The 27,790-nt window shown below is 41.6% G+C and overlaps 1 protein-coding gene across 1 annotated transcript in view; it reads left to right on the forward strand.

The window, feature by feature from the left end:
* The window catches only part of TTBK1 (tau tubulin kinase 1), a 94,516-nt gene that overhangs the window by 35,106 nt on the left and 31,620 nt on the right, over positions 1-27,790 (forward strand). The window contains exons 4-11 of the mRNA XM_082218063.1: positions 1,298-1,438; positions 3,449-3,553; positions 13,508-13,573; positions 18,765-18,857; positions 18,974-19,099; positions 20,681-20,835; positions 22,378-22,597; positions 26,143-26,318. Coding sequence (XP_082074189.1) covers positions 1,298-1,438; positions 3,449-3,553; positions 13,508-13,573; positions 18,765-18,857; positions 18,974-19,099; positions 20,681-20,835; positions 22,378-22,597; positions 26,143-26,318 — 1,082 coding nt within the window. The remainder of the gene's footprint in view (positions 1-1,297; positions 1,439-3,448; positions 3,554-13,507; positions 13,574-18,764; positions 18,858-18,973; positions 19,100-20,680; positions 20,836-22,377; positions 22,598-26,142; positions 26,319-27,790) is intronic.

Genomic DNA, 27,790 nt, shown 5'->3' on the forward strand with positions numbered 1-27,790 from the left:
GGAACTAGTTTTGCATGAAATGGGATTATGAACTGGTCAAATACATCAACCCAATCCAACACACTCTCTCCTGTCCCTCTTTGAAAGGAACAGGGCAATATGTTTTGTATAAGGAACTCTTGGTCATCTTGTTTCTTGCAGCCACATTAACAATTGCTAAAAGGTGGGGAAGAACAGGTGAAGTAGTACCAACAAATACGGTTGCTTGCCATACTGGAAAACCTATCAAAATAGGTTGAAGCACAGTGAAATCTAATGATAGGCAAAGATAGTTTTTGTTGAAGCTGGCATTGCTTTATTACTTATGCTCCACATAAAGAACATGATTGATTGACTCACTCAACCAACCAACACATGGGCTCCTCTGGAGAGATGTTTTGGGTTGGACTTCATTGTGTGGTGGTAGGACTGTTGCTCAGTTTGATGTAACAAAGCTTTTCTTTTTGGGCTGCTGATTATTTGGAAATAGTGCTGCTTGCTCAGTTTCATTTGTTACTATTAGCTAAAGTAAAATCAAATAAAAATACTAAAAAGAAAGAAGAGCCCTGCTGAATCAAGCCAAAGTCCCATCTAGTCCAGCATTCTGTTTGCACAATGGCCAGCGAGAATCTCCTGGGAAGCCCACAAACAAGTCATGAGTGCAGCATCACTCTCTAGTTCATGTTCCCTGGCAAGTGGTATTTGGAGGAATTCTGCCTGTGATATTCAGCGTTATATATAGCCACCCTGACTAGTAGCCATTGATGACCTTATCCTCCACTAATTAGTCTAATCCCATTTTCAAGCTCACTTTATTTGCTAGCCTTAGTTTTCATGTGCCCTTGGCAAAGCATTTTGGGGAACTTTCCTAAAGCCAAACTTAGACAGATGTTTGATGTGAGAGAGCTAGGGACAAGATCTCTTGCATTTTTAAAAAAAGCATCTATCTATATATTCTCACTCCCATGAGCAAACAGCAGATTTTTTAGTGTGATTTCAATCACGAAAACAGTGGGGGTAGTGCAGAAGGAGAGGGAGTGTTCACCCAATTCCACCATCCTGATCAGATTCCTCCCCACACCAAGTTTCCATTGAGCTTTGATAGAGAGAAAAAGCAGCAGGACATCTGATCACAGCATGCCTAGTTGTGCCCTCCACTTTTCCAGACTGAATGCACAATAATCTGGGCTGCTAAAAAATGCCAAGCCTGAACAGAGAGGATATTTTTTCCCCATTTTTCCGTGGATTGTATTTAGCTACTGTGTTGTAACTGATGCTGAAAAATTAGTGCTATAAAACCAGTATACACCTCTTTCAGGGCCGGAATCTTGCAGACCTCAGAAGAAGCCAGCCGCGGGGAACTTTTACACTGAGCACAACCCTCCGATTAGGCAAACAGATTCTAGAATCTATAGAAGCCATTCATTCAGTGGGATTTTTGCACCGAGACATCAAGCCTGTGAGTAGTTTGCAATGACCTTGTTTTCCCTACTTACAGAGTTTGCATTTCCTGTTGTTGATGCTGTTACTTTATCCAAGAACTTTACTATTAAGTGAGCATAGTTATCCCTGTAATTGAGAAAAAAAATGGCAGCCATCCAGTTGATACAGTGCTGTTCCTCAGGGGTGTTTGATTCCTTCCTTTTACGATATGAGGCTTGATTTGGGCAGGGTGGCAGCCATCCAGTGCGTACAACTTGTGAATAGCAAGGTCCATGCCTCAGTCACATGCATGGCCAGCTTAATAGACTTTGATAATTTGCACTTTGCAAATAGTGTACAGAAAGATGCAATGTGAGAAGGTTAGGAGTTTCATTACAGATTTCATTAATTGGTTTAAGAATTATTTCTTCCCAAAGAATACCAGGAACAGTAATTGTATGAGGCTGTCCAGGACTCTCTTGCAGATAATTCCCTCCCTAAACTATGGTTCTTAGGATTCTTTTAAACTGGGGGTAAACTGTTGTGGGTTTAATGTATCAGTATGCCAGAGGGTTTCCCAGATAGTAGAGATAAAACCCAAGTGTCAGTTCTACACTGAGACCACGTTGATCCAGTCCTAGCGATACATTACCCTGTCTCAAAGCAGTTGGCATTTATTTAAATTTATATTTAAAACTTGTATCCCTCCTATTTTAAAAAGAAACTGAAGGTGGTCTGGAAACTTCAGCTGGTACAGAATTTGGCAGCCAGCTTGCTCACCATGGCAAGATGGTTTGAGCATATTACACTGAACTTGGCCCAACTGTACTGGCTGCCAATTAGTTTTGACCTATAAAGCCCTAAATGGCTCAGGACCATGATATCCCAAGGACAGTCTCTCCCCATATGAGCCAACCTGTACCCTGCGATCATCCTCTGAGGCCCTTATTTGTGTACCTCCTCCATGAGAGGTCTGGAGGGTAGCAACACAATAACGGGCCTTTTCTATGGTAGCTTCCCATTTGTGGAATGCTTTCCCCAGGCAGGTTTGCCTGGTACGTTCATTACATATCTTTAGCCGCCAGGCAAAAATATTTCTCTTCAACCATCTATTTGGCTGATTAACAACCTATGGCTTTTTAAACATGTTGGGGGTGTGTGTGTCATTGGTTTGTTTATGTTTTTGTTTTATTCTGTATTTTGTTTTCTCATTTTATATTTTTCTGTTGTGGACCACCCTGGGAGCTTTGTATGAAGGGCAGTATACAAATTTAATACAGGACAATAGTAATAGTAGTAGTTGTAATAATAATAATACTAAGAAAGGTGCTGTTTTTGACCTATAAAGCCTTAAATGGCTCAGGTCTGCAATACCTCAATGACCTCCTTTCCCCATATGAACCAACCTGAGTCCTGCAATCATCTGAGGGCCCTTCTTCATGTACCTTTTCCATGAGAGGTACAGAAAGCAGCAACAATTAGTGGTGGAACTTGCCGAAAACCCACCTAAAGTTGTTGAGCACCCACCGCCACGATTGCCATGCCAACACAATTGCCGCAGCAACACGATCATGGCGCTGCACAGCCCGGGGAGTTCCGACTGAGTGTCTAAGTAAATTTCAATTCATGTGGGTTGAGTGGGAGGCCTTGGTCCATCTTGGCTTCATCTTCAAAGCAATTTAGGTCATGTTGTGTTATTTTTTCTTTGTTTTGATAAAGGAAAAACTTTACTAGGCAAGCGTTTAACAATTAGAAGTATTTTTTCGTGCTGAGCATATGGATTACTGCAAACACTGTCTAAAGGTAGGATGAAAATGAAACTGGTTTTCAGAGCATGTAAGCCAGGGAAAGCTACAGCATTTGGGATGAGCTGCAATTATTGAGCTAGAAAACAGGGTTGATTAGTAGCTGGGGCTGCAAATGCCCTTGTAAGCAGGTGGCTGATAACTTTAAGCATAATTATATTAATAACTGGTATGATCTCTCTTATTACATGTGAAAAATACATATTTTCCCCAACTCTTCCTATCCTTCTGTTTTTCTCTAGTCCAACTTTGCCATGGGACGCCTCCCCTCAACCTACAGAAAATGCTATATGTTAGATTTTGGTCTGGCTCGACAGTATACCAATACCAACGGTGAAGTCCGGCCTGTAAGTGATGCTTTTTTCCCATTTCTATGGGGGATTATAAATATTTCAAACAAATCCTGATTATGTTAATTCATTCTCACAATACTGTTGATGCTGGTTGGGCAGGTACACTTGATGGGATAGAAACTGAACTTATCAGGTTCTCCCTGTTGTAACAGAGAGACTGTATTTATTTTGAAAACATGGTTTTTCTATTATTATTATTATTATTATTATTATTATTATTATTATTATTATTATTATCATCATCATTTATTACTCACCCTTCGCTGTAAGGTATACATGTGCCTGTTGCTCAGTGTCTTGGCTCAAAACCAAAGGAAGGAGAAGTGCTGTTTTAAGAAGTTCACATTGTTTTGTTGCAGGGGATAAGGATCAGCCAGACGCAGCAATGGAGAATAAGAAGGTGAAGTTTATTGCCAGGCAATAAGGACCCAGTTGGAATCTCTTCCAAAGAACTGGGACCCCGATTGACAGAAATACAGGGGTCTTTATACCTGAGCAAATCACAGCAAATCATAGATCATAAGACAATCATGAAGGACTCATAACTTGGTCAGCAAATATCAGCCAATCAGCAAGCAGTTGTCACGCTCCTAGCTACTGGTATAGCACTGGTCCTGCACAGGGTTCAAGTTCCGCTTTCCAATGCTCCCCAGTGACGCTCAGTCTAACCTTTCCCCTAGTTATGACAGGACAGGGAGCTTGGACATTTTGTGGTTTTGCTCTTCCTGTTCTGTGGATTAATTTAGCCTGTTCCTGATGGGGAATTTGTACCAGAATCCCTGACTCATGTCTTGTCCGGGGTGCACAGATGTTTCTAGGGGAAAGGTCGGTTCCTAACTTTGCTGTTTCAAGCAGTTTGCATTTTAGCTAAGGCACAGCTTCCCTTTTGATTCAAGTGGATTTATAAAATACTGTAATCCTTGATTCGTGTAAGCATATATTGAATATATTGATTATTGATAACTGGTTATATGAATAATGTAGGGGTAGCCCTTCCTTCCTTGCCTCAGTTTCATTAGTTTACTTTTCCTGAAGCTCCCATTTTTTAAACATGTCTGGTGTGGGAAGTTGGAAAGTTGGGGGGTGTTATTTTGGAACTAATTTTCTCCATCATTTTGAGGTGTTCTCTTTTAAAACAAACAAACAAACAAAAAATTGTTTTCATCCTGTGGCCTTTCCTACCTTCCTTCTTTATGGTTTCAGCATTATCAGCAGGTATGTACAGGCGAATCAGCATCCTCTATCACTGGTGCTCTGAGGCACATAATGATGTTTCTTGCCTGCAAGGTGCTTCCTTGCAGGGGCCTTTTGTGAACATGGAGGAGCTCTGTATGTTCAGAGTTGGGAGTAGGGCAATGTTTTTCTCAGTAAGCTGATCCTCTGCTAAAGGTAATTTGAAGTCTCAGAAGCATGTAAGAAGCAGCACTCTCCTATCTCACTCCATGTGCTCTACAGTTTTCCCGGTGTTTAAGATGTTTTGTTTCTGAGTCTAGGCTGTCTTGTGTCTTCATGCTCTGTGATTACCTCAGACAGATTAACATTGCCACCAGATCAGTGGGAAAATGAATAAATATTAAAATAAAGTATGGAGACTGATATCCATTGATTGCATCATACTTCATAATACTAAGGTATTAATAAAAGGATGCCATGTATGAAATGTGGATTATAATAAGGCAAATAAGTGCAGCCTGCAACAAAAGTTGCAGCGCATCCCCAATACCTAACCAGGAGTGCTGCTCTTCTGCGCTCCAAGCAGCCTGGAAAAGAAGCGTCATAGAGCTATTTCGAGGCTTGCTTGCACAGAACTTGTTTCTTTCTCATCCTTCTCCCACTATGCAATACAGGGTTAAAGGGTTATTTTTAAAAAACGGCATTGCATGAATCTCCCACCCACCCAGTTCTCTCCTCCTGGATCCTATAAGGCCTTAAGGACTCAAGCAGTCTAATTCCTGTTCTCCTCCGCCCTTGTCCTTTTTAAAAACCTGACATCTTCATTTCATGACTCAGCTGCTATCAGCCATAGATTTATGCAAGCTGCCCAACTTCTGATGGCTGCATAAGGAGCTTACAGATGAGCTGAGATTTAAGAAGGGCACATGTAAGAAATGGGTAAAAAGGGAAATCACGAAGGAAGAGTATACAAGAGTATCCAGCAGGAAGAAGGCCAGGCAGGCCAAAGCTCAGAATGAGTTCAGGCTTGAAAAAGAGGTTAAAATTAATAATAAAGGTTTCTTTGGCTGTGTTTGAAGCAGGAAGAAGGACAAACATGTCCTTCTTCATGGAGAAATGCTATTGGATGACAGAGAGAAGGTGGAACTGCTCAACGCTTGCTTTCTATCTCTCTTTACCCAAAAGAGAAGCAGTGCCCAACCTGGTGATAACATCATAAGTGATGCAAGGAGGGAGCTGCAGCCCAAGGTAGGAAATACGTACTTAGAGTAGATTCAAATCTCCAGGGCCTGATGAGCTGCACCCAAGGGTACTAAAGGAGCTTGTGAGTCTTTGTCTGTAATCTTTGAGAATTCCTGGAGAATAGGTAAGGTCCCTGCAGACGAGAGGCAGGCAAATGTTGTCCCCTTCTTCAAAAGGGGTGAAAAGAAGACCTAGGTAATTACTGACTGGTGAGCTTGACATCAATACCAGGAAAGTCCTAGAACAGATAATTCAACAGTTGGTCTATGACCACTTAGAAATGGATGATGTGATTACTAAGACCCAGCATAGGTTTCTCAAAAATGTGTCTTGCCAGATGAATTTCATTTCTTTTTTTGATAGAGCTATAAGCTTGGTGGATCAGGAGAATGGATATAGTGTATTTTGATTTCAGTAAGGCTTCTGACAATGTCCCCCCATGATATTCTTGTAAGGAAGCTGGTAAGATGTGAGTTGAATGAGGTAATTTTTGGATGGATTAGTAGCTGGTTGACTAACTGAACCCAAAGAGTGTTCACTAATGCTTCCTCATCATCCTGGAATAAAGTTACAAGCAGGGTTCTGTCCTGGGCCCGTTGTTGTTCAATGTCTATAAAGTATCCAATTGACTTGGATACTATGGTAACTATGGACATACAACAGATGGATAATGGTAAAAGACGCAGTAAACTTAAAAGGAATTGAGAGGATGATCATCACATTTGCAGATGGCAACAAACTAGGAAGGGTAACTATTGCCGCAGAAGATGGAATTGGGATTGAAAATGTCCGTAACTGATTGGAGAACTGGGTCCAAACTAACAAAATAAATTTCAGTAGGGACAAACGTAAGGTTCTATCCTTAGGCAGAACCAGCTGCACAAATATATGAATCAGGGAGACGGGACAGGACCTGACTTTCTGGTACTGTTTGTGAAAAGGATCTGGGGTCTTAGTAGACCACAGGCTTAGCATGAGGGAACAGTGTGCTGCTGCAGCAAAAAAGGAAAAAAAGGTCACTGCTATTCTAGGCTGCATCAACAGATTCCCAGGTAGTCACTGCTCCTCTGACACAAAGCATGTCATCCTACTTGGTAGATACCAAAGTGCAGAGCAGAACACCCAGTTAGTACTCTTTCTTCTATAGCATCAGTTTGAATAGTTGGCTGCTGAATGGGTGAGTCCCACCCTGACTAATCCAAATAATGGTCAAGCTCTCATTTGCCTTCTTAGTTGTCCTGCTGGAAAGTGGACAGGTAGATTGTGGGTTTGAAAGGAAAGTATAATGGAAGTCCAGCTTCTGTGCAGGGCATTGCTATATATTTATAATGTAATTTGCTAATGGTTTGTCCGCCAAGTGTAGCTCAGCCCACTTGCATGCCACCATTGTAGTCTACTTTGCACATTTGATGAAGGTTGCAGTTAGCAAAATGCCACAGTGTTTCTTCTCCTTTTAAGTAGTTACAGTGAGGGGGGAAAGTATTTGATCCCCTGCTAAATTTGCCCGTTTTCCCTCTGACGAAGAAATGACCAGTTCATAAGGTCCTGGAGTGGCCTAGCCAGTCTCCAGACCTTAATCCCATCGAAAATCTGTGGACGAAGCTGAATGTTCAAGTAGCTACACATCAGCCTCAAAATCTTACTGACTTGGAGAGGATCTGCAAAGAGGAGTGGGACAAAATACCTCCTGAGATGTGTGTAAACCTGGTGGCCACCTACAAGAAACGTCTGACATCTGTAATTGCCAACAAGGGTTTTGCCACCAAGTACTAAGTCATCTTTTGCAAAGGGATCAAATACTTATTTCACTCATTATAATGCACATCAATCTCGGACTTTTGTCTTCTGGGTATCTGGGGGTTTTCCTGTCATTATTCTGTCTCTCACAGCTACAGTAAACCTACCATTAAAATTATGGACTGGTCATTTCTTTGTCAGAGGGCAAGCGGGCAAATTTAGCAGGGGATCAAATAGAGTAGTACCTCTGGATGTGAACGGGATCCGTTCTGGAGCCACGTTCTGGGTCACGATTTGCCACTTCCACGCATGTGCGTGACGTCATTCAACTAGATTAGAGCATGAGTAAATAAAAAGGCTTATTTATCTGTAATAATGGTTCTTTCAGTTGCCTTTAATGGACCGCCTCACAACTATTCTACTTTTTTCCTTTGAAGAAAATGGACAATGAGGTTTCTGGTTCTGTAGCAATGGGTTCAGGGCTGCAATTCCAGATAAACACAAAGAATTAATTCAAAAGAAACAGCCCTCTTATAGTTGTAATGTATTGGTTTGCTGTAATGTTATTCTGCTTATATTTAGGGTAGCATGAAATTGTGGTTCAGCAAAATCTGCCTATTTTATCTGTTTTACAGATGTTATCCATTCAAACAAAGTTTACCATGTTAAGTAGTGATGTGAAAATGCTTCTAAATATTTGCCATCATGCATAAGTTTAGCAATGTGCTCTACCATACTAGGACTAGTCTTTCATTCTGAATTCATGTTGTCAACCAGATGCCTGAGTATAGGAATTAGTTTTACTGTTGCCAGCAGTTCAGTAGCCTTTAATTCATAATGCTTTTCTCACAGTGCAAACCCTGGTTCTCTGTTTGAAAACTGACCCGCACTTCTATTATTAGCGCAACTCTCCCATCCCCTTGAAGCTCTCTGCTGAATACATCTTTGCTGCTTTCTCTTTCATGGAATGGCAAGGGGAAAGCAGCATTTTTGTCATGGCAAGCTTCTCCTGTTTGCATGAATTGGCAATGCGCTGCTGTGTTTTGCATGCTGCTGCTTCTGCTGAGTCAGCCCTAGACCATTGATTAGAGCTCTGTCTCCTCGTGATTCAGACCGCACTGCAGTAGTTTGCAATGCTTGACTGGGGATATTGTATGTATTTGTAAGTGCAGTTTTGTGTCCGTGTGTATCTGTATGGCTGAGGCAGAATATTAGGAAAGAGAATGCTTGATCAGGTTTGAAAGTTGAAAGCAGCAGAAACCAAAACCCTAATTAAAGAAGATTATGTTTTTAATTGTTACATGACCAGGTTCCATCTAAAATTGGCACATCAGTGCAAATACTTAAAAATGTAGTTGCTGATACAGGCATTTTCTAATCTCGGTGCAACTATTGCTACATTTTGAAATATATATTGGAGCAGAACTGTTTTAATAAAATAGCCTCGTGAGTGCTGCATCTGATTGGAACATAGCTGAGTGACTTAGGTTAGACATCAGTGCGTTGTTGCATACTATTAACAATATTGCATGAATAACTCAGGAATATAAATGGCAACAGATTGTGATTTCCATGTTTAAATGCTCATTGTCTGCAACCAGAATGGCCAGTGCTAGTGCATTGTTTCTGATGCCGGCAGCCTGACCAAAGGCTAATAAAGATGTGGCAGAGAAGTTGCCCATACTGTGATACAAATGGAAACAAAAGGTTTCAAGAGTTTAAGATAGATGCTACACGCTGTGTTTACACCTTTCTCTCAGATTTTGTTTGTTATGACCCCATTACGCTTGAGCTCATGAAGTGATGAAAACCGAACTGCAAAATGTCACCAACTTTATTATGGTACTTGACCACTTGTGTGAAAGTCAGTTGTTGTGGGAAATATATTTTCAGTTCCGTGAGGAACAGCATAGTGTTGATGCTTCACAGATGAAAATAGGGACACTTTTATGTACTTGTAATACTGCTAATTATCACATCAAGGGTACCATCCTATTTCACACACTCTATTGTATATTTTAGAAAGCTGTCCTTACTCTCTATATTAGAACTCTGTATGTGTTCATTTACTTTAGCCCACCCTGCACTGGTTTCTGAAGCAGATGTGTTAGTTAACTGGTCCTAAGATATTATGTTTAAAACAAAATGGTACAAATGTTAAGTCTCTCAGTGGAGATAATTGCATTTAATACGGAATAGATACAACTCAAGCATAGTCAGCAACATTTGCTATCTTGAGAGTTTTTTTTAGGAGATAAAGGGGAAGTGGTAAATTGGCATTTTATATTTCTGCAATTGAGAGAGAATCCACTGATCACATTATTTGAAAATCAGAATTGTGCTTCCTCTTCAAACTTTCTGGATGAAGAATGATAAATTTATAAAGTGGTGAGGCTGCTTTTGAAATGGCTCTGGCATCACTGTAGCCAGTTCAAACTTAGTTTCTAATAGCCAGGTTTAAACTCTGGGAACAATAGTTCTGTGAATTTGCAGCATACTTGACTAAGTATGGCATGATTGTATGAATCCTTTATGTCACCAAGTCCCCACCCCCCCAATTTCCCAGATCAGGTTTTTACAAAATAAAGGCCAAATGGGTTAATGTGCCTGTGAGCACATGTAGAAATAAGATAGGTATGGGCACCTGCCTTAAAGCATGGGGGAGGGAAGAACAATTCTGATGGCTAAACCACTGTGTAATTCGCTCATCTATACATCCACCTTGTAAGTTGCAAAGCTGAAAAACTCACACTGCCAGTAAGGATTCCATTGTGACCTCCCTTGAGCTATTGCTGCTGTCTTTGCCTTTTAGATACTGTGGGGTGTGTGGCTGTGTGGGTGTTGAATTCTAAAGAATGGCAACTCTAGTAATGCACTCTTAATTCTTTTTTAAATGGCGCCTCCAGTCTTCCCCAAATACAGATTGGGATGGTGAGTTGACAGGGACAGGTAGCAGGAAATGAGGGCTGTTCTAGATAAATAGGGGCTGTTAAGGGGGTGGAATAGAGTGGTCCCTGAGAATACAGACTTAGCCATACCCAATTCAGACAGAGACATAGGCAGTAATAGTCAAGACAAATGGTGAAAATCAACAGGGCAGAAATAAGAAATGATGCCAGTAAATTCAGGCTGAGAAAGTGTCAATGAGCATGTGAGTCGGGGAGATTATGTGGCTTTTACTGCAGCTCTTTCTGCCTGAAGACAGAAGGTTCTGTACTACCTCACACAGATCAAGCTCCAAAGTCTAAGCCCCTGTGTACCACCCAGGCATAAAGTATCTGCAAAGTGACCAGCTTTAGATAATTTAAGCAGTAAAGCCAAGGCATGTGCTGCAAGAGAAGGGAAATAATAATAATTTAATAATAATAATAATAATAATAATAATAATAATAATGGTTAAATTGTTGACCTGATTTCAATTCATTTCTGTTTTTATTTCTCTCCATTTTGCATTTTTATTGTCATGGTTTTCTTTGGGTTTCTCTTTGTTTTACAGTTCTTTTGGGCTCCTTTTTTGAGACTGTGTTTGATGCGTTGGCTTCCCATCCGCTGCTTGTAACCATCTCAGCCATGAGTTGTGAGTGAGCCATCATGATGCTTCTTGGTTTCCCCCCACCCCCCTTTATTTTGTGCTTGCTTGTTTTAATTATTATTAGAGTTCTGAGTTCTCCTTTTGTTTTTGCTTTGGCTTTTGATGGTATATACTCTTTTGCTTTTCAGGACTGGGACATGTCTCAACTCTTGATGTACAGGCCAAGAGTCTTCTGCATTCTGAGTTCAAAAAAAGTCCTATTCAGGTGTTCTGATCTCCCACACAAGGAGAATTGTATGTCTCTGTGTGGGCCACATGTGCTAACTCCACCACCACCATTGCCGTCTTTGTCACCCTCCATAAGTTAACCACCAAACACATGCAGCAGGGAGCCTGTTCTGTTCTTGTAGGCTCCCTGAAAATATTCAGAATCCTGGAACAAACACGGGTTCTAACTTGCACGAGGAACCTACTATGGCAGAAAAGCCTCCCTGCTTCCTTTCAGCTCACAGAGGGTGAGAGGGTGGTGGCAGAACTGTCACCCCCATTTTTCCGAATTACATATGGGATGAGAACACCTCAATAGGGCTGAAGTGCTGGGTCTTTCTGAGATTGCAGTGGCTCAGGACTGTCCTGGATGGGGATTACTTGGAACTTAACGGCAGCCTCCCCCATTGTTGTACTTGACTCTTACTATTTATGGGAGAACAGAATATGACAACTCCTGTTTATAGCCATTAAGATTAATTCATTCTGAAGCAGACAGCATGAAATCCAAGCTTTTTTAGTGGTGGAATCCTAACCATAACAGCAAGGGATGGTTCAACTGTTATGACAAAATAGCTGTATTGTTCTTTCCTTAGCACATGCTTCTTTGTTTTCAACCCCAATGGGGACAAAATACTTCCTTTTTTGCTTAGTTTGCTTAGTAGTTGAGCCTGAATTATGAAATTTATTTATCTAGAAAAGACTTTTTGTGATAGTGCTTAATGATGGGAAGGGGAAGGTTACTATTTCAAATAGGCTATTCAGAACCCCTAATCTCCTAGTTTGGTGAGGAATTACAATGGAGTTTATAACAACTGGGATATGAGTCAATGCAGTGGGGAATCAGTGCTTATGGGCAACCAGCAGGATCCTGACAATGACCTGGTTCAAATGTAACTATAAGCCAAGGTTTGTTTAACAAACTAAGTTAACTATGAATTATCCCACAGATGATCAAACAAACCAAGGCTTTTTTCTCCATAGCTTTACCATGTTTTATAGTTGCCCTTGCCTCATGTTTTATTTTTAGTTGAGGGTATGGGGTGAGATGGCCAAACAAACCATGGTTCTGTGCCAACTTTTTAAATGCCTGCTTAAAACTTTTCTATTCTGCCAGGCCAATCAGGTAATGAAGACTGCATCCTTCCACAATTGGTTAATAGATGTATATTTTAAACTTTTATATGGTTTGATATATTTTTATGACATGGCGATATATAAATATTTTTATAACTCAATAAGGATGTCTTGTTTGCACATTATGCCAAGCCACAGTTAGAATAAACCAAGGTTTATTATTATTTAAATAAGCCAACAAGCCATTGCTTCAGATCTGCTGGGTACAGTTGATGATGAAACAAACCATTGTTTAATAAGTAATAGTTTACTAAACCATGGCTTATTGTTATGTGTGAACCAAGCCAGTGTGAATTAAGGTAATTAATTGGAACAGTTGACAGAAGCATCCTGTGTTATGCAACTATAATAATGGGTTTTTTTAAAGGGAAGATGAGGCTGACATGATCATTTTCTGTAGTCACTTAAAGGATTACAGAAACCATTTTGGACTTCTCACTTGCTCTGAAGTTTAATTGACTTCAAACCGTTGGTTTTTGGTTTTCTTCAAAGATGAAGCTGGGCTCTGTCCACTCAAGGTGGAAGTATTCTCTTTTAGGGAGGGCTTATCCTTAGCAGAATTTTTTTCAAACAAACAAACAAACAAACAAACAAACAAACAAACAAACTGTAATTAGATCTCTTGTAAGCACTGTGAAGTACAAGTGGCTTTTCCACTGTCATGTTTTAACTGCTCCTGAGGGGTTTATTCAAGGAGCAATTTTTAATGCCTAACCAAAATGCCTACCTAGGGCATCAGTTCAAGTTAACAAATGTAATTAAAGTGGTTTATGGCCCTGAGTGATAAATAAAACATTAACAGCTCTGCTAATTCTTAAGTTTGATGTTTAAGTTTAATTTTTCATTATCTTTCCCATTAGCCTCGTAATGTTGCTGGTTTCCGGGGAACGGTCCGCTATGCTTCAGTGAACGCTCATAAAAACAGAGTGAGTATGTCTTTTTGGGGAGGTGGGAGAATGCCCTGTTCAGTATTCTGCCAGGTAGTGCAAAAGCTGGAGCCATTTTGGAAGACAAGGTGTCTGCAAATTCCTAGCACTACTATGTGTGCTATATCTCAGTGGCTGTTGATACCATCAAGTATAACATCCTTCTGGACTGCCTAGAGGGGCTGGGAGCTGGGGGCACTGTTATACAGTAGTTCCACTCCTTCCTCCTGGGCCGTGTTCAGAAAGTGGTGGTGGGGGGATGAGTGTTCAGACCCTTGGGCTCTCACTTGTGGGGTGCCTCAGGGTTCTGTCCTCTCCCCCATACATTTCAACATCTACATGCTGCTGCTGAGACAGATCATCAGGGGGTTTAGGCTGGGTGTTCATCAATATGCGGATGATACCCAGCTCTACCTCACTTTCAAATCAGAACCAGTGAAGGCGGTGAAGGTCCTGTGTGAGTGTCTGGAGGCAGTTGGAGGATGGATGGTGGCTAACAGATTGAGGTTGAATCCTGACAAGACAGAAGTACTGTTTTGGGGGGACAGGAGGCAGGCAGGTGTGGAGGACTCCCTGGTCCTGAATGGGGTAACTGTGCCCCTGAAGGACCAGGTGCGCAGTCTGGGAGTCATTTTGGACTCGCAGCTGTCCATGGAGGCGCAGGTCAATTCTGTGTCCAGGGCAGCTGTTTACCAGCTCCATCTGGTACGCAGGCTGAGACCCTATCTGCCTGCAGACTGTCTCGCCAGAGTGGTGCATGCCCTGGTTATCTCTCACTTGGACTACTGCAATGTGCTCTATGTGGGGCTACCTTTGAAGGTGACCTAGAAACTACAACTAATCCAGAATGCGGCAGCTAGACTGGTGACAGGGAGTGGCTGCCAAGACCACATAACACTGGTCTTGAAAGACCTACATTGTCTCCCAGTACGTTTCCGAGCACAATTCAGTGTTGGTGCTGACCTTTAAAGCCCTAAACGGCCTCGGTCCAGTATACCTGAAGGAGCATCTCCATCAACATTGTTCTGCCCGGACACTGAGGTCCAGTTCTGAGGGCCTTCTGGCAGTTCCCTCACTGTGAGAAGCCAAGTTACAGGGAACCAGGCAGAGGGCCTTCTTGGTAGTGGCACCCGCCCTGTAGAACGCCCTCCCACCAGATGTCCAAGAGAACAACAACTATCAGACTTTTAGAAGGCATCTGAAGGCAGTCCTGTTTAGAGAAGCTTTTAATATTTGACAGACTAATGCATTTTAATATTTTGTTGTAAGCTGCCCAGAGTGGCTGGGGAAACCCAGCCAGATGGGCAGGGTATAAATAATAAATTATTATTATTATATTATTATTATTAATGGATAAACCTTTTTTAACTGAGTACACACAAGCAAAGGGTTTTATGAATATAGCATGGTCTTATGTAGGAGCACCACAAACTGTTTTTCAGACTTGGTGGGCAAAATACAGTGTCTAATGTTGAAATTCCAAGAAAGTATACCCTTATGAAACCTCTGCTCTTGTCCATGCAAATTGCCTGCTTGTGATTTCCTAGCATAAACACTGGCCTGCTAGATCACACCAAAAGTCCATCTAAGCCAGAACTCTGTTTTCATCAGTAGCCAGCTAGATGCCTCTAGATGCTCACAGGAAGGGCAGGAGGGCCTCAGCTTTCCCCTGGCATTTGTTCCCAGCACTTGGTTCTCGGATGTTTGGAACATAGCAGCACTTACAGCTATCCTTGCCGGGTGTTGTAATGATAAAACAGTGCTTCGCTGTGATCGGTATTTAAAAGTCATCTGAGCTATTAGCGATCACTGTCTTATGGCTGTGCATAGATTTATCATACATAGTTTGAAATAGTAGTAGTATTGCTGATTCCTCTGTGGAATATAGTTAAATACCAGGTCAGTATCATTTGTTAGCTGTTGTAGCTGAGACAGAATAGCAAATGGTACCCTGCCCACAGGGAATTGACGCTTTTGAATTATGGTGTTGGAGGAGACTCTTGAGAGTCCCATGGACTGCAAGAAGATCAAACCTATCCATTCTGAAGGAAATCATCCCTGAGTGCTCACTGGAAGGACAGATTGTGAAGCTTGAGGCTCCAATACTTTGGCCATCTCATGAGAAGACAAGATTCCCTGGAAAAGACCCTGATGTTGGGAAAGATGGAGGGCACAAGGAGAAGGGGACGACAGAGGACGAGATGGTTGGATAGTGTTCTCGAAGCTACCAGCATGAGTTTGACCAAACTGCGGGAGGCAGTGGAAGACAGGAGTGCCTGGTGTGCTCTGGTCCATGGGGACACAAAGAGTCGGACACAACTAAACAACAACAACCCTGCCCTCCCCCCAAATCAACGTGCATGGTACCCAAGGCCAGCCAAGTTAGTTTAGCACTTGTGGCAGAATATATCACCGGCACCTCCCCCTAGCAGTAAAAAAACAGTAGTATACAATACTATAAAAATGCTGCTCTTTCATACCACCCAAAATTGGTTGCCCGAGCCATCCAGTTCACACTTCCTAATTTTTTAATGACTCTTTGTCTGAAAGAAAATCCTTCTTACTCTAAGTTTCTATCTACAATAGCATTATCTAGTTTGTTAAGCTCTGCCAAGAATTGTCAACATTTTATAGTGCTTTTTGAATGTTCGGGGTATTTCAGATTATCCCCACATTGCAGAAGGGGAGAATGCAGACTGAGATAGAATAGCTTGCCCTGGGGTCACCTAGTGAATTCATGGCTGTAGCAAGCTTTTAGTCACTGTGCTACATTTGCACTCAATAAGCTACCCACTGAAAGATGTAAAAGAGATGATATTTCGTACTAAAGACCGTACTTCTGCACAGAGTGAAATGATGTTCACATCTCTGCTCAGCAATTTCATCTTCCCTTTTGCTCAGAGCAATAATATCTTATTTGCTCTGCAGTGCCCCCAATTTATACTTTATCTTTTGATGGGCATGAGGAGAGGAAGGCATCCTTCATCTATGAAGTGGAAAATCCTGAAGGAAGACAATTGTTTCAAGCAATATATCTGAATCTATGTTGTGAGAAGTAGTTCTGACATTGTGACATCACCTGTTTGTGGAACAGGGGAAGAGAGATTCAGAAATACAGAACATTGTTATTGTTAGTGGTGCTTTAGTCTGCATTATATTTCTAAAATGCCTTTTAACTCTAAGGTTCACAGGGTAATATACAGTACGGCACTAAAGATAGTATAGAGTTCAGCTTCATAGCGATTGCTTCTCAGAACGGAAAGTTAGCCCATAGACTGTATCCAACCTTGCAAGATCTTTTCTATGTGGCCAAAGACTTCCAAAATTTGTCGTTGAACAAGATTAAATTGCTTTTAGTTTATTTTTGAAATGACGGCTACTATAGTCCAGGGATGAATGGACTTATTCAGCCTGAGGGCTTCAGTCCTTTCTATGCAGCCTTCTAGGGGCCACATGCCAGTGATGGATTAGACCGCAGACAATAGTGGGCAGTTCAATAAATGTAAAAGTTAACTTTGTATTCTGGGTTGGTTTCTACACACTCATATACTCTGTTCTATAAAAGTCATTATTGGAGTTTTAGGACATTTCTGAGCCATCTGTGTGTGACGCAAGAGGTGTGGCCTGGGGGAAAGCCCCCTGGGCCAGATAGAGAGGACGGAGGGCCAGATTTGGGTACAGGACCTGGTATTCCCACCCCCATTGTAAGCATTCCATACACACCATGTTTAAAAACACTTACCATGGTTGTTGGCCTCTTTGCATGTGACATTAGCATGCTAGGATCATGCTAAGGCATGCACCTAGCATGCTAATGGCATGCTAATACATAGTAAGTGTCAAAAATATTAGAGCACATGGGAGATGCATACCTAGAAAAATATTTTACTGGTCAATCCACCTCCACAATTTCTGGCAGTTTGTCATCTATTAATCATTTCCTGTAGCATACAGCTTTTGGTGTCGTTTAGGGCAAACGATTGGGTCCAGCCTGCAGGTAGACCACATGCTAAACTACAAGGCAATGTGGAAATAGGTAGAGAGGACTTAATGAAATCCATAAATCTCACTCTTCAACTCTTCCCAATTTTAGTCATATCATGTGGCCTTCAAAAAAAAAAAAAAAAAAAAAGCTCTTTGACCTCAACCTCTTTGGGCCTCTGTAATTCAAATTTTGCTGAAGCCTCTTGTAAAGAGGTTCCATGATTGATATACAGGAATTCCTCACCAGACAACGCAATGTAGAAAAAGTTCCCCAGAGACAGAAGGTTTGAAAACCATTACTCTAGATCTTTAACCTTGTGAGAGCCTGCTCTTTTTTAATATTATTTTTTATTCATTTCTTTTTTAACACAATATTTCAGCATACCAATAACAAAACAAGTAAATTCTTTGCTCTACTGAGCTCGTGACTTCCCTCCATCCCTTCAACCAGTTTTTAATTTTCAAATCTTTGTGTTGTACTTTATATCCTCTACTTCAGACCTTTATATCCTTATGATCAACTCTGTCTCAATGGTCTATAAAGTTTTGAGAGTTACAGTTTCTTCGTTGCAGAATTTATATCAATCCCACTAGTGTCTTCACATTTTTACAATAATTATTCATATATCCAATAAATTTACTCCAATATCTTTGAAACTTTTGGTCGTCTTGGTTCTGGAGCCTGCCTGTCAGCTTGGCCAGTTCCGCAAAGTCCATAATCTTTGTCTGCCACGCCTCAATCATTGGTAGTTCCTGCAATTTCCATCTTTGGGCTAATAAAGTTCTTGCCGCTGTTCTGGCATACATAAATAGTCTTTGGTCTATAGTTGCAATTTCTTCTCCCATCAAACCCAGCAAAAAAGCCTCAGGTTTTTTGGGGAAGGTATATCTAAACATCTTTTTTAGTTCATTGTAGACCAATTCCCAAAATACTTTTACTTTATCACATTCCCACCACACACTGTATGATAAAAATCTCCATCTTTCTCTCCACATTTCCAACATAGTTTGTTCCTCATCCTATACATATTGGCCAGTTTCACCAGTGTTAAATACCACCTATACATCATTTTCATTACATTCTGTGAGCCTGCTCTTAATTGTATGTTCAGTGGATTTGTCATCAACTGGATTATAGGGCAGCAGTCACCTGCTCTGCTGAAGACACTATCAGCAGCTTGATTTTTGTACTTTCATTTTTCTACAGGAGATGGGTCGACATGATGACCTGTGGTCCCTTTTTTACATGCTGGTGGAGTTTGCAGTTGGTCAGCTTCCGTGGCGCAAGATAAAAGATAAGGTAGAGAACTCAGTCAGTGACTGAATAAGACCCTCAATTTTCTTGGTCATTTTATCTGCCTGATGTTTCATGTTATGTGTAGTGTAATGTTGTGTGATGGTATTTTTTCTTTGCAGGAGCAAGTTGGTATGATTAAAGAGAAATACGAACATCGAATGCTGCTAAAACATATGCCTTCTGAGTTCCACCTTTTTCTGGATCACATTGCAAATCTGGATTACTTTACTAAACCAGATTATCAGGTAAAAACCTCTGAGACCTATAATAACAGAGAGGTGTGTCCTTTTCATCTTCAAACCAATAAAATGGTATTTCCCAAATGTGTTGGGAATGTTGTTTGTGTGGGAAGAGCTAGCTGGAATGCTTTGGAGATCCCTAATTGTCCATTGACAATTTCCCATGCCTTCAAAATATGATCAAAATGGAAGCAGCATATTTGTCCCTTCCCAAGATTGCAGTTATTCCGAAACTGTAGATTATATCCATTTGTTTTGTTTCAAAGGAGTATTAAGTCCTACGACAATACTTTTTGAGATGGTATCCAGCCATCCCCACAAACAGCTAATTAGGATGATTCAAATCCAGTTCGTTTGCTAAAACATGATTTGAGGAATGTACAAATGGATTAATAGAATGATTTACGGTATATTTTATGAGTTGTGTGTGCAACACCTTTGATGGTAACAAATGAATTCTTACACTGATATATCTAGACTGTTTTTCACTATCATAGGTGTGGGGAACTTTTGGCCCTCCAGAAGTTGATCAACTATAGCTCAGCATTGTAACCATTGCCCCGTGCTTTCTGGGACTGACCGGAGCTGTAGTTCAGCGACATCTGGAGGGCCAAATGTCCCATCCACCCCCGTCTATGATGTATAGAAAAGAAAATGCTTGCGCACATTAGCCAATGGCTTAAAGGGCTTTCTCCCAGGATATTCAAATGCTGAAATGGATTGAGTTCCCTGCTATAGCTGGTCCCTGTGATCTGAAATCAGATTCTGAAATTACTCTAAGATTATTTTTCATACTCATGACTAAGGCAATATTATATGGATTAGTGAACTGACCTCCCATTGTGCAGCGACTGTGCAGCAGCTAGATAACAGAATACACGGGTCATTTGCAAGTTGTTGTAGATTTTATTATAAGCAGCAAATAATACCTTTTGTACCACAGATTATGCCCAATTGTATATTTACCAAGTATACAATTAGGCTTTGCTGTTGTTGTCACTTGGGGATTCTTTGTGACTGGGAGCACGCCTCCCTTCCTCTCTTGTTGATTTCCCCCATTCAGAGCACCCTGCAATCCAAGCTTAAGATAAGAATCTTAGGGAGGTCGGTGCAAGCTGCATTGTCTGCTTGGCTCACAGTAGTACTTCAGGTTGGTGCACAAATGCTGAACCTTTAAGCAGGAGATGTTTCCTTTCAGACGTGCCCTGAGATGGCTTGCTTTAACCAGGGTTGACAGTATTTGGTGAAAGTTACATAAGATGGTTACCCCTGACAGTTGTTATATATTGTTCTACACCAGATGAAAATCGGAAAACGCATAGGGAAATTCTTTTAAAAGATTATTTGAGGAGAGGCCATAGCTCAGTGGTAGAACACCTGTTCTACGTACAGAATGCTCCATCTCAAGTTCAGTCCCTGACAACGTCAGGTGAAAGGATCCGAACCCCTAGATTTCTGCTGCCCGTCAGAGTAGACAGTACTGGACTAGTTGAAGAAAAAGTCTAGTATGAGGTGGCTTTCTGTGTCCCTGTTCTTTCTGACTGTGGATGAACATATGAACCTTATTATAATTTGCTTTTCTTCTAGCTCATCATGACCGTGTTTGAAAACAGCATGAAAGAAAGAGGTATTACTGAGAACGAGGCCTTTGACTGGGAAAAAGCCGGTACGGATATTTTATTATCTACAAGCACCTCTACTCCACCTCAGCAGAACACAAGGCAGACAGCAGCTATGTTTGGGTGAGTGACACATTCACAGCCTTTGGTGTTGTCAATATTTGCAGAATCTTACAAGAGGAATAAGTCATTCTTCAGGGACATTATTTTTTATTATATAGGGACGCGGGTGGCGCTGTGGGTTAAAGCCTCAGCGCCTAGGGCTTGCCGATCGAAAGGTCGGCGGTTCGAATCCCCGCGGCGGGGTGCGCTCCCGCTGCTCGGTCCCAGCGCCTGCCAACCTAGCAGTTCGAAAGCACCCCCGGGTGCAAGTAGATAAATAGGGACCGCTTACCAGCGGGAAGGTAAACGGCGTTCCGTGTGCTGCGCTGGTTCGCCAGATGCAGCTTGTCACGCTGGCCACGTGACCCGGAAGTGTCTTCGGACAGCGCTGGCCCCCGGCCAATAGATGTGAGATGGGCGCACAAACCCCAGAGTCTGTCAAGACTGGCCCGTACGGGCAGGGGTACCTTTACCTTTACCTTTACCTATATACTGTTCGTTTTACAATGGCAAGAATTCCCAGAAGATAGTTTTTGGTTACAGTTCTGATAATGTCATGAATGTACATGAATATGATGTAATCCATTCATTTAAACAGTGTGATCTTGGACTGTCTCCTCCCACATCACAATATAGCCACTAGATGAGGAGATTCCGAGTACATGCACTCCTGTGGCATTTGGTGACATCATGTTCTGCCTGGGTTGCTGTATCCCATAAAGGCAGACTGTTGCAACATGCTCAGTGTGATAGTACATTATCCAGGATAGTGGTTGCTCTCTGGTGGGGTCTTTGTGGCACTGCCTTAGTACCATACTGTTTCTGAAGCAGAGTAAAATAAGGAAGATGGAGAAAGCCTAGCTAGGGAAAACCCCACCTGTCCTCCAGGCCAAACCTTGGCTCTTGCCACCTCCATTCTTCAGCACTGTTCATGCCCTTCTGTAAGAAGAAAGCACTTTTTCAAATGGGCTGTAGAAGGCACGTTCAGGCCTACACAATTTGGGAGCTTGTGTGACATTACAAGGCTTAGGACCTTGATACCTTAAGGACCACTGCTCCCCATACGAACTGGCCTAGACCCTGTGCTTGACATCGAAGCCCTTCTCTATGTTCCCCCTCCCCGAGAGGTTTGGCGGGTGCCAACATGAGAACGGGCCTTTTTTGTGATAGCTCCCCATCTGTGAAGTGCTCTCCCCAGAGATGCTCATCTGGCACCATCATTACATGACTTTAGGCACCAGGCAAAAACATTCCTCTTTACCCAGGCCTTCATCCATTAAATAATCTATGGCCTGTTAAAGGGGGGGGGCTGTTATTATGATTATTTATTCTTATTATTATATTTATTACTAATGCTTTGTTTTATGTTTTTATTATGCTCTGTAAAATATGTTTTTAATGTTGTATTCTGAGATCTTTTGATAAAGGACAGTATATAAATCAAAGTGATGGTGATGATGATGATGATGATGATGATGATAATAATAATAATAATAAAAAACAGAAAGCTGACTGCGGTATCAGGACCTTTTCAGCTGATGCTGTTGCTTGTCTCCCCTCTAGTGTGGTTAATGTCACTCCAGTTCCTGGAGATTTACTTCGTGAGAACACGGAGGATGTTTTGCAAGGCGAGCACCTGAGCGACCAGGAAAATGCTCCCCCAATCTTGCCTGGCCGGCCAGCAGAAAGCTTAGGCCAGGCTCCAAACACTGCCTTCAATGAAGGAGAGGTTTGGGAAGAGACGGATGTGAACCGCAACAAGCTCAGGATCAGCATCAGCAAAGTAAAGTCCTTTGATCCTTTTGAATGGGCACTGTTTCTTTTTCCTGCTGGTTTCTGTTAAGAATTGAGAACTTCACGTTATTCACAGTCACAAATATAGCATTACAAATGAAAAGAGAATGATAAAAGAGCCTTACAGAAACTGACTGAGTACGAGGAGTATCGGGCTTCAAGTTAAATAAAGAAAAATCTAAATTATTAACGAAAAATATGGGGGTAAAGGAACAGGAAGAATTGGAAAGGGTAACAGGCCTTAAAATCACCATGAAATCTAAGTATTTGGGGATCTGGATTACAAATAAAAATACCAATTTGTACGAAGATAATTATGTGAAGAACTGGAACGAAATAAAAGGATATTTAAATAAATGGAGAAAAGTTGAAGTTGTTTTTATGGGGTAGGATATCCTTGATAAAAATGTCAATTCTCCCCAAAATGCTCTTTCTTTAAAGGCTGGCAAAGGGATATTTCCAATTTTATTTGGCAGAGTAAGAAGCCAAGAATAAGGTTCAAAGTATTGATGGAGCCTAGAGAAAGGGGCGGGTTCGCAGTCCCAGACCTCAGGCTGTATTTTGAGGCCGCATGCATGACGTGGCTGAAAGATCAGATGTTACGGACATCCTAGACCTGGAGGGCTGGGACAAAGTTTTTGGGTGGCATGGCTACCTGGATCATGATAAAATAAAAGCACATAGAGGCTTTACTAATCATTTGGTGAGAAAGGCTCTATTTGAAGTTTGGGAAAGAAAGAAAACAACAGTAACAGCCAAAACTCACTGGTGGCTGTCGTCTATAGAGTCATCAGCCATGCATAGAAATAATATGAAAGGCAGTTGGCTAACATATAGGGAACTCGTAGAAGAGATAAAGGATTGCCTGACAGTAAAGAAGTTTGAAGAATTAAAAGAGAGGGGGGTGAATTGGTTAGAATATTTCCAATTAAAAACAATATTTGAGAAGGATAATAAACTTAAGGGGTTTAATAAATAAATCTCGGTATGGGAGAAGGAAATCTTATACAACAACCAACAGACTCTCTCAAAAATATATAAATTGTTACAAAATGGGAAAATAGAAAAGGAGGAAAAAGGTGACACAATTAAAAAATAGGAACAAGATCTGGGCCACTCAATTGAATGTAATGAATGGGAAAGACTATGGACAAAAAATATAAATTTCACGGCATGTTACCTAATAAGAGAGAACTATATGAAAATGCGTCATAGGTGGTACCTGGCGCCAAAATCGCTGGCAAAAATGAATAAAACCTATAATAATAAGTGCTGGAGATGTAAGAAACAAAAAGGAACCTTCTACCATATGTGGTGGACATGCCCCGAAATTGGGAAATTTTGGAGCATGGTCAACGAAGAAATAAAGAAAATACTAAGAATATCATATAGTAAAAGGCCAGAGGCATTCCTGTTAGGAATTTTAAATGACGATATTCCAAAAGACAAAACTAGATTTTTCTTATACGCGATGTCTGCAGCAAGAATCCTGGTGGCTAAGTATTGGAAAAGGAATCAGTTACCCACTAGGGGAGAATGGTTATGTAAGCTTTCAGAATATTTAGAATTAGCCAAATTGACAGATATAATAAGGCAAAAACAAAAAAGTGAAGTGAAAAAGGAATGGGAGTGCCTAAATGAATACCTTAAAAGCCAAGGTTCGAAGACAGAAATCTGGCTGAGTCTGGAATAACCTTGTGAAGTGAAAGGATAAGAAAGAGTGATATATATCTAGATGTTAGGATAGAGATGATAAGGAAAACATAAAGATACAATGAGAGGTAAAGGAGGTGCTATGGGATTGGTGGAAGTCAATGTTTGTTTTCCTTTTTAGTGTTCATATTATTAAATTGTAAGATTTGAATTTGTTTTTTATATGCTTGTTTTTGTGTTTTGTGTATTGTTATTTTTGGGGGGTTTTTTGTTGTGTGGAAAATACTAATAAAATTTACTATTTAAAAAGAAAAGAAAAGTGAATGTTAGAATTGTTGTATTGTAGAGGCCTTTTAAAGGCTTTTTGCAAGAAACAGAGCACCACATTTTGAATTTGTAGATTCATCCAAAGGAAGTGGTTCTTCTTGCCTGACATGTGTAATAATAATAATAGGGGTTGCTCGTGCGTAAGTTGCCGCCACCCCTGGCAAGGTTGCCTGGTTAAACCTTTTCTGTCCGGACAGCCCTTCACTTCGTGGCTGTTTCAGTCGCTAGCAGAATCTGTCAGTGGGCGTTTCTTAAACCTTTTCCAGCATAAAAGCTGTTTGACCCCAAGTCTCCTCCTACTCTCCCTGCGCAGAAGTCTTCTGCGCTGGGAGGGTGTGGGTAGCGGAGGACCCGTGCTCTCCCCGCTAGTCTCCGGCGAGGAGTCCTGGAGCCCCCTCGCCGATTCCCCCATCTGCCCCCCCTTTATCCCTGGTGTTACGCTGATTTCCTTCCCCAGCTGATGAGCTGCCTCTCTCCCTGCTGGGCCCTTCTCCAGCATCACTTGGGAGCCTTGCCTCCGCCTCTGGCTCCGATGTCAGTTCCCTGACAACATGTAAACATCACATTTCTTGGCATTTCTTTGAGGTATTTCCATATCAAAAATAGGTACATAGACCAGATTTATACCTATTCTTTCAACCATGATTAAGGACACCATGTTACACAAATATTTATTTACATTGTCATCCCTGTCCATTAGCCTTCCAGTTTCACTTAGATTCCTTTCATTTATCTATTTATTGCCTTCATGAGTTTTGCAGCTGTGAAAAGATTTGAAATTAATGAGTGAAGTGCTTTGGGTTTTGGTAAAAATCAATGATACAGGAGCTTGAGAGACACTGGTTTTTTATCTAATAAAGCTCTAATTATAAATACTGCTCTACCTACTTGGAATCCAGCTTTCTGGGTGCTGCTTTTCTTCCTATAAATCAAAAGATGGCGGCCCACAGAAGAGATACCATCAACAAAATGCTGAACTAAAGTTGCCACTTAATTTTGCTGTATGTACTCACACGGGGATCATAATGTCAAAGGAGATACTCCTGGTAGATCACAGTTATTACCGCTGAGCAGCCTGCATTGGAAAGTGGAAGTAACTGCTGCAATCCTTCATGACCGCCTTCTCTTATGCCGTTTACTTGAATAGACAACGCAAGAGGAACCTAAGGAAAATAACATATGAACCAGCTCTGAGACATGTGAGAGCATGTGCCCTCTAATCTAGTCATTCTCTGCATTGTGCACAAAGGGGGCGCTGGCGATTGTCATGTTCCTGTTCCACCCCCATGAATATTTTGTGAATATTTGAACAGGGCTAAGGTTAGGAAGAATCCATCATAAACTTCCAATTCTGCCTTGGTGCTCAGTGTCAGCTTCATAATTCCTTTGAATTGTGACTACTCTTCGTAAAAAAAAAAGGGCAGTCAAGACAGTATAAACATGATTGTATTGCCCTGAGTCTTCCAAATGATGCTTCTGAGATTGGCATCATGTTCACTACAGTGCCTTAGCTGGATCTGTAATGTTGTTTTGGGGGTTTGCTATCTTTTGCAGACACAATGTTTGGCAGAAGAAGATCAGAAAAGTGGTGTGTGCCCAAGCTCCCCAGTGCGAGCTGCACCAGACTCCCCTACTACTCAAGGGCGTTCTCTGAGATACCGCCGTGTGAACAGCCCTGAGTCTGAGCGCCTCTCCACTGCTGATGGGAAAGGAGATCAGCACGAGCGAAGGTTTGTTTATGGTCCACATGGACTTTTTATTATTTACTTATTTAGAAAATTTATATACCACTTGTCAGAGCTGCCTCCAGATCCGAGCTCACAGAGGATCACGCTAGCCAGCATTCACTGTATAAAAGTCTTTATTGATTTACAGTTTCCATTTTCAAGCTGTAGCGCGCAACTCTACGTCTTATAAGCTAGACCGGCGAAGCTCTGTCTGAGTCTCCGCCTCCTGTACACCAACTTAATACCCTAGCCTTACTCCACCTTTTCCTCCTGACCGTTCTTCTCTGGGTCCCTCTGCCCCCCGTGGTCTCTTCCTTCCGGGTCTCTTCTGACGCTGACCCCCCGGACCCTTCTGTCTCCTTGCGGCGGGCTTTAGGACCTGGCTCCCTTTCCAGGCTGCTTACTGTGCCGCCTTCCTGTGCATTTGAACTTGGCGCGCGCGCCCAACCTCCCACTTTCCGTTTGACCATTTCTTCTCTCTCCGATGGAGGTGTGGCCACTCCTGACTCATGTCCTCCCCCCTGCGGCGAGCCGCCTGATCCCGATGCCTGGCGTCCTTCTCCCCCACTGCGCTCTGTTGGGGATGTTGGCCCCGATTTCCAACTGCTGCTCTCTGAACCCCCTTTTGTCCCTTCTTCCTGGGGTGTCCCCCTAAGCTCCCCCCTTGCTCTGGTCACTGGCGCTCCTTTCTGTGAATCTTCCGATTCACTGGAAAGACTCGGAGATCTTGGGTCGTCGTCATCGCTCATCTTTCCTTCGGACTCCTCCCCTTCACTCTCTGTTTCCTCCCTTGCCCTCGCCTCTGCTCCTGAACCCCTGACACCACTGAACATTTTTTACAGAAATTTATAAAATCAAAATACAAGTAAAATACAAATAAGTACATTAAATGTCAGTTTTCATTTCTTAGTACAGAAAGTATTGATCTGACGTGTAGAGATCTTTCCTATTCCTGATTAGTTCAAGAGGGTTCTAGAAAGTTTCTTCTCTGTGTGAAAGAATGTTTATTTCTATGTGAGAGAAACTGGAAGAATCCTTTCCTTTCACAAGAAATAAATCCTAGCCTTTTGTTGCTAGTCCTGAAAATCACTAGCAGAAAAACACAGTCACCAGATGCTTTTCTTCCAGTGCAGAAGTTGGCGTTGCCAAAAACCTCTCTGGAGATTTGCTGTTACACATTATATAGTGTCTTTATTACACAGAACATCATTAAAAACCTATCATTTAAAACATCAAGTCAGCAACTGAACAGGATAAAGCTTTCAAGGATCCAGATAGGCCTGGGTAGAAAACTGAGGTTTTAGGAGATGTCTGAAGCCTTTACAGTTTAAGCTTAATAGGGTTTTATTTAAAATAACGGAAAGTTTGTTTGTGAAAGACAATGAGTTCCCATTTCCAAGCACCATTTTGGATCCCTTTCATCCAAAATGAATGAATGTTTGGATGTACAGAGCTTACCCATTGTGGGTAGTATC

Source organism: Podarcis vaucheri, assembly GCF_965113315.1.
Source record: "Podarcis vaucheri genome assembly, chromosome: 3".
NCBI lineage: Eukaryota > Metazoa > Chordata > Lepidosauria > Squamata > Lacertidae > Podarcis > Podarcis vaucheri.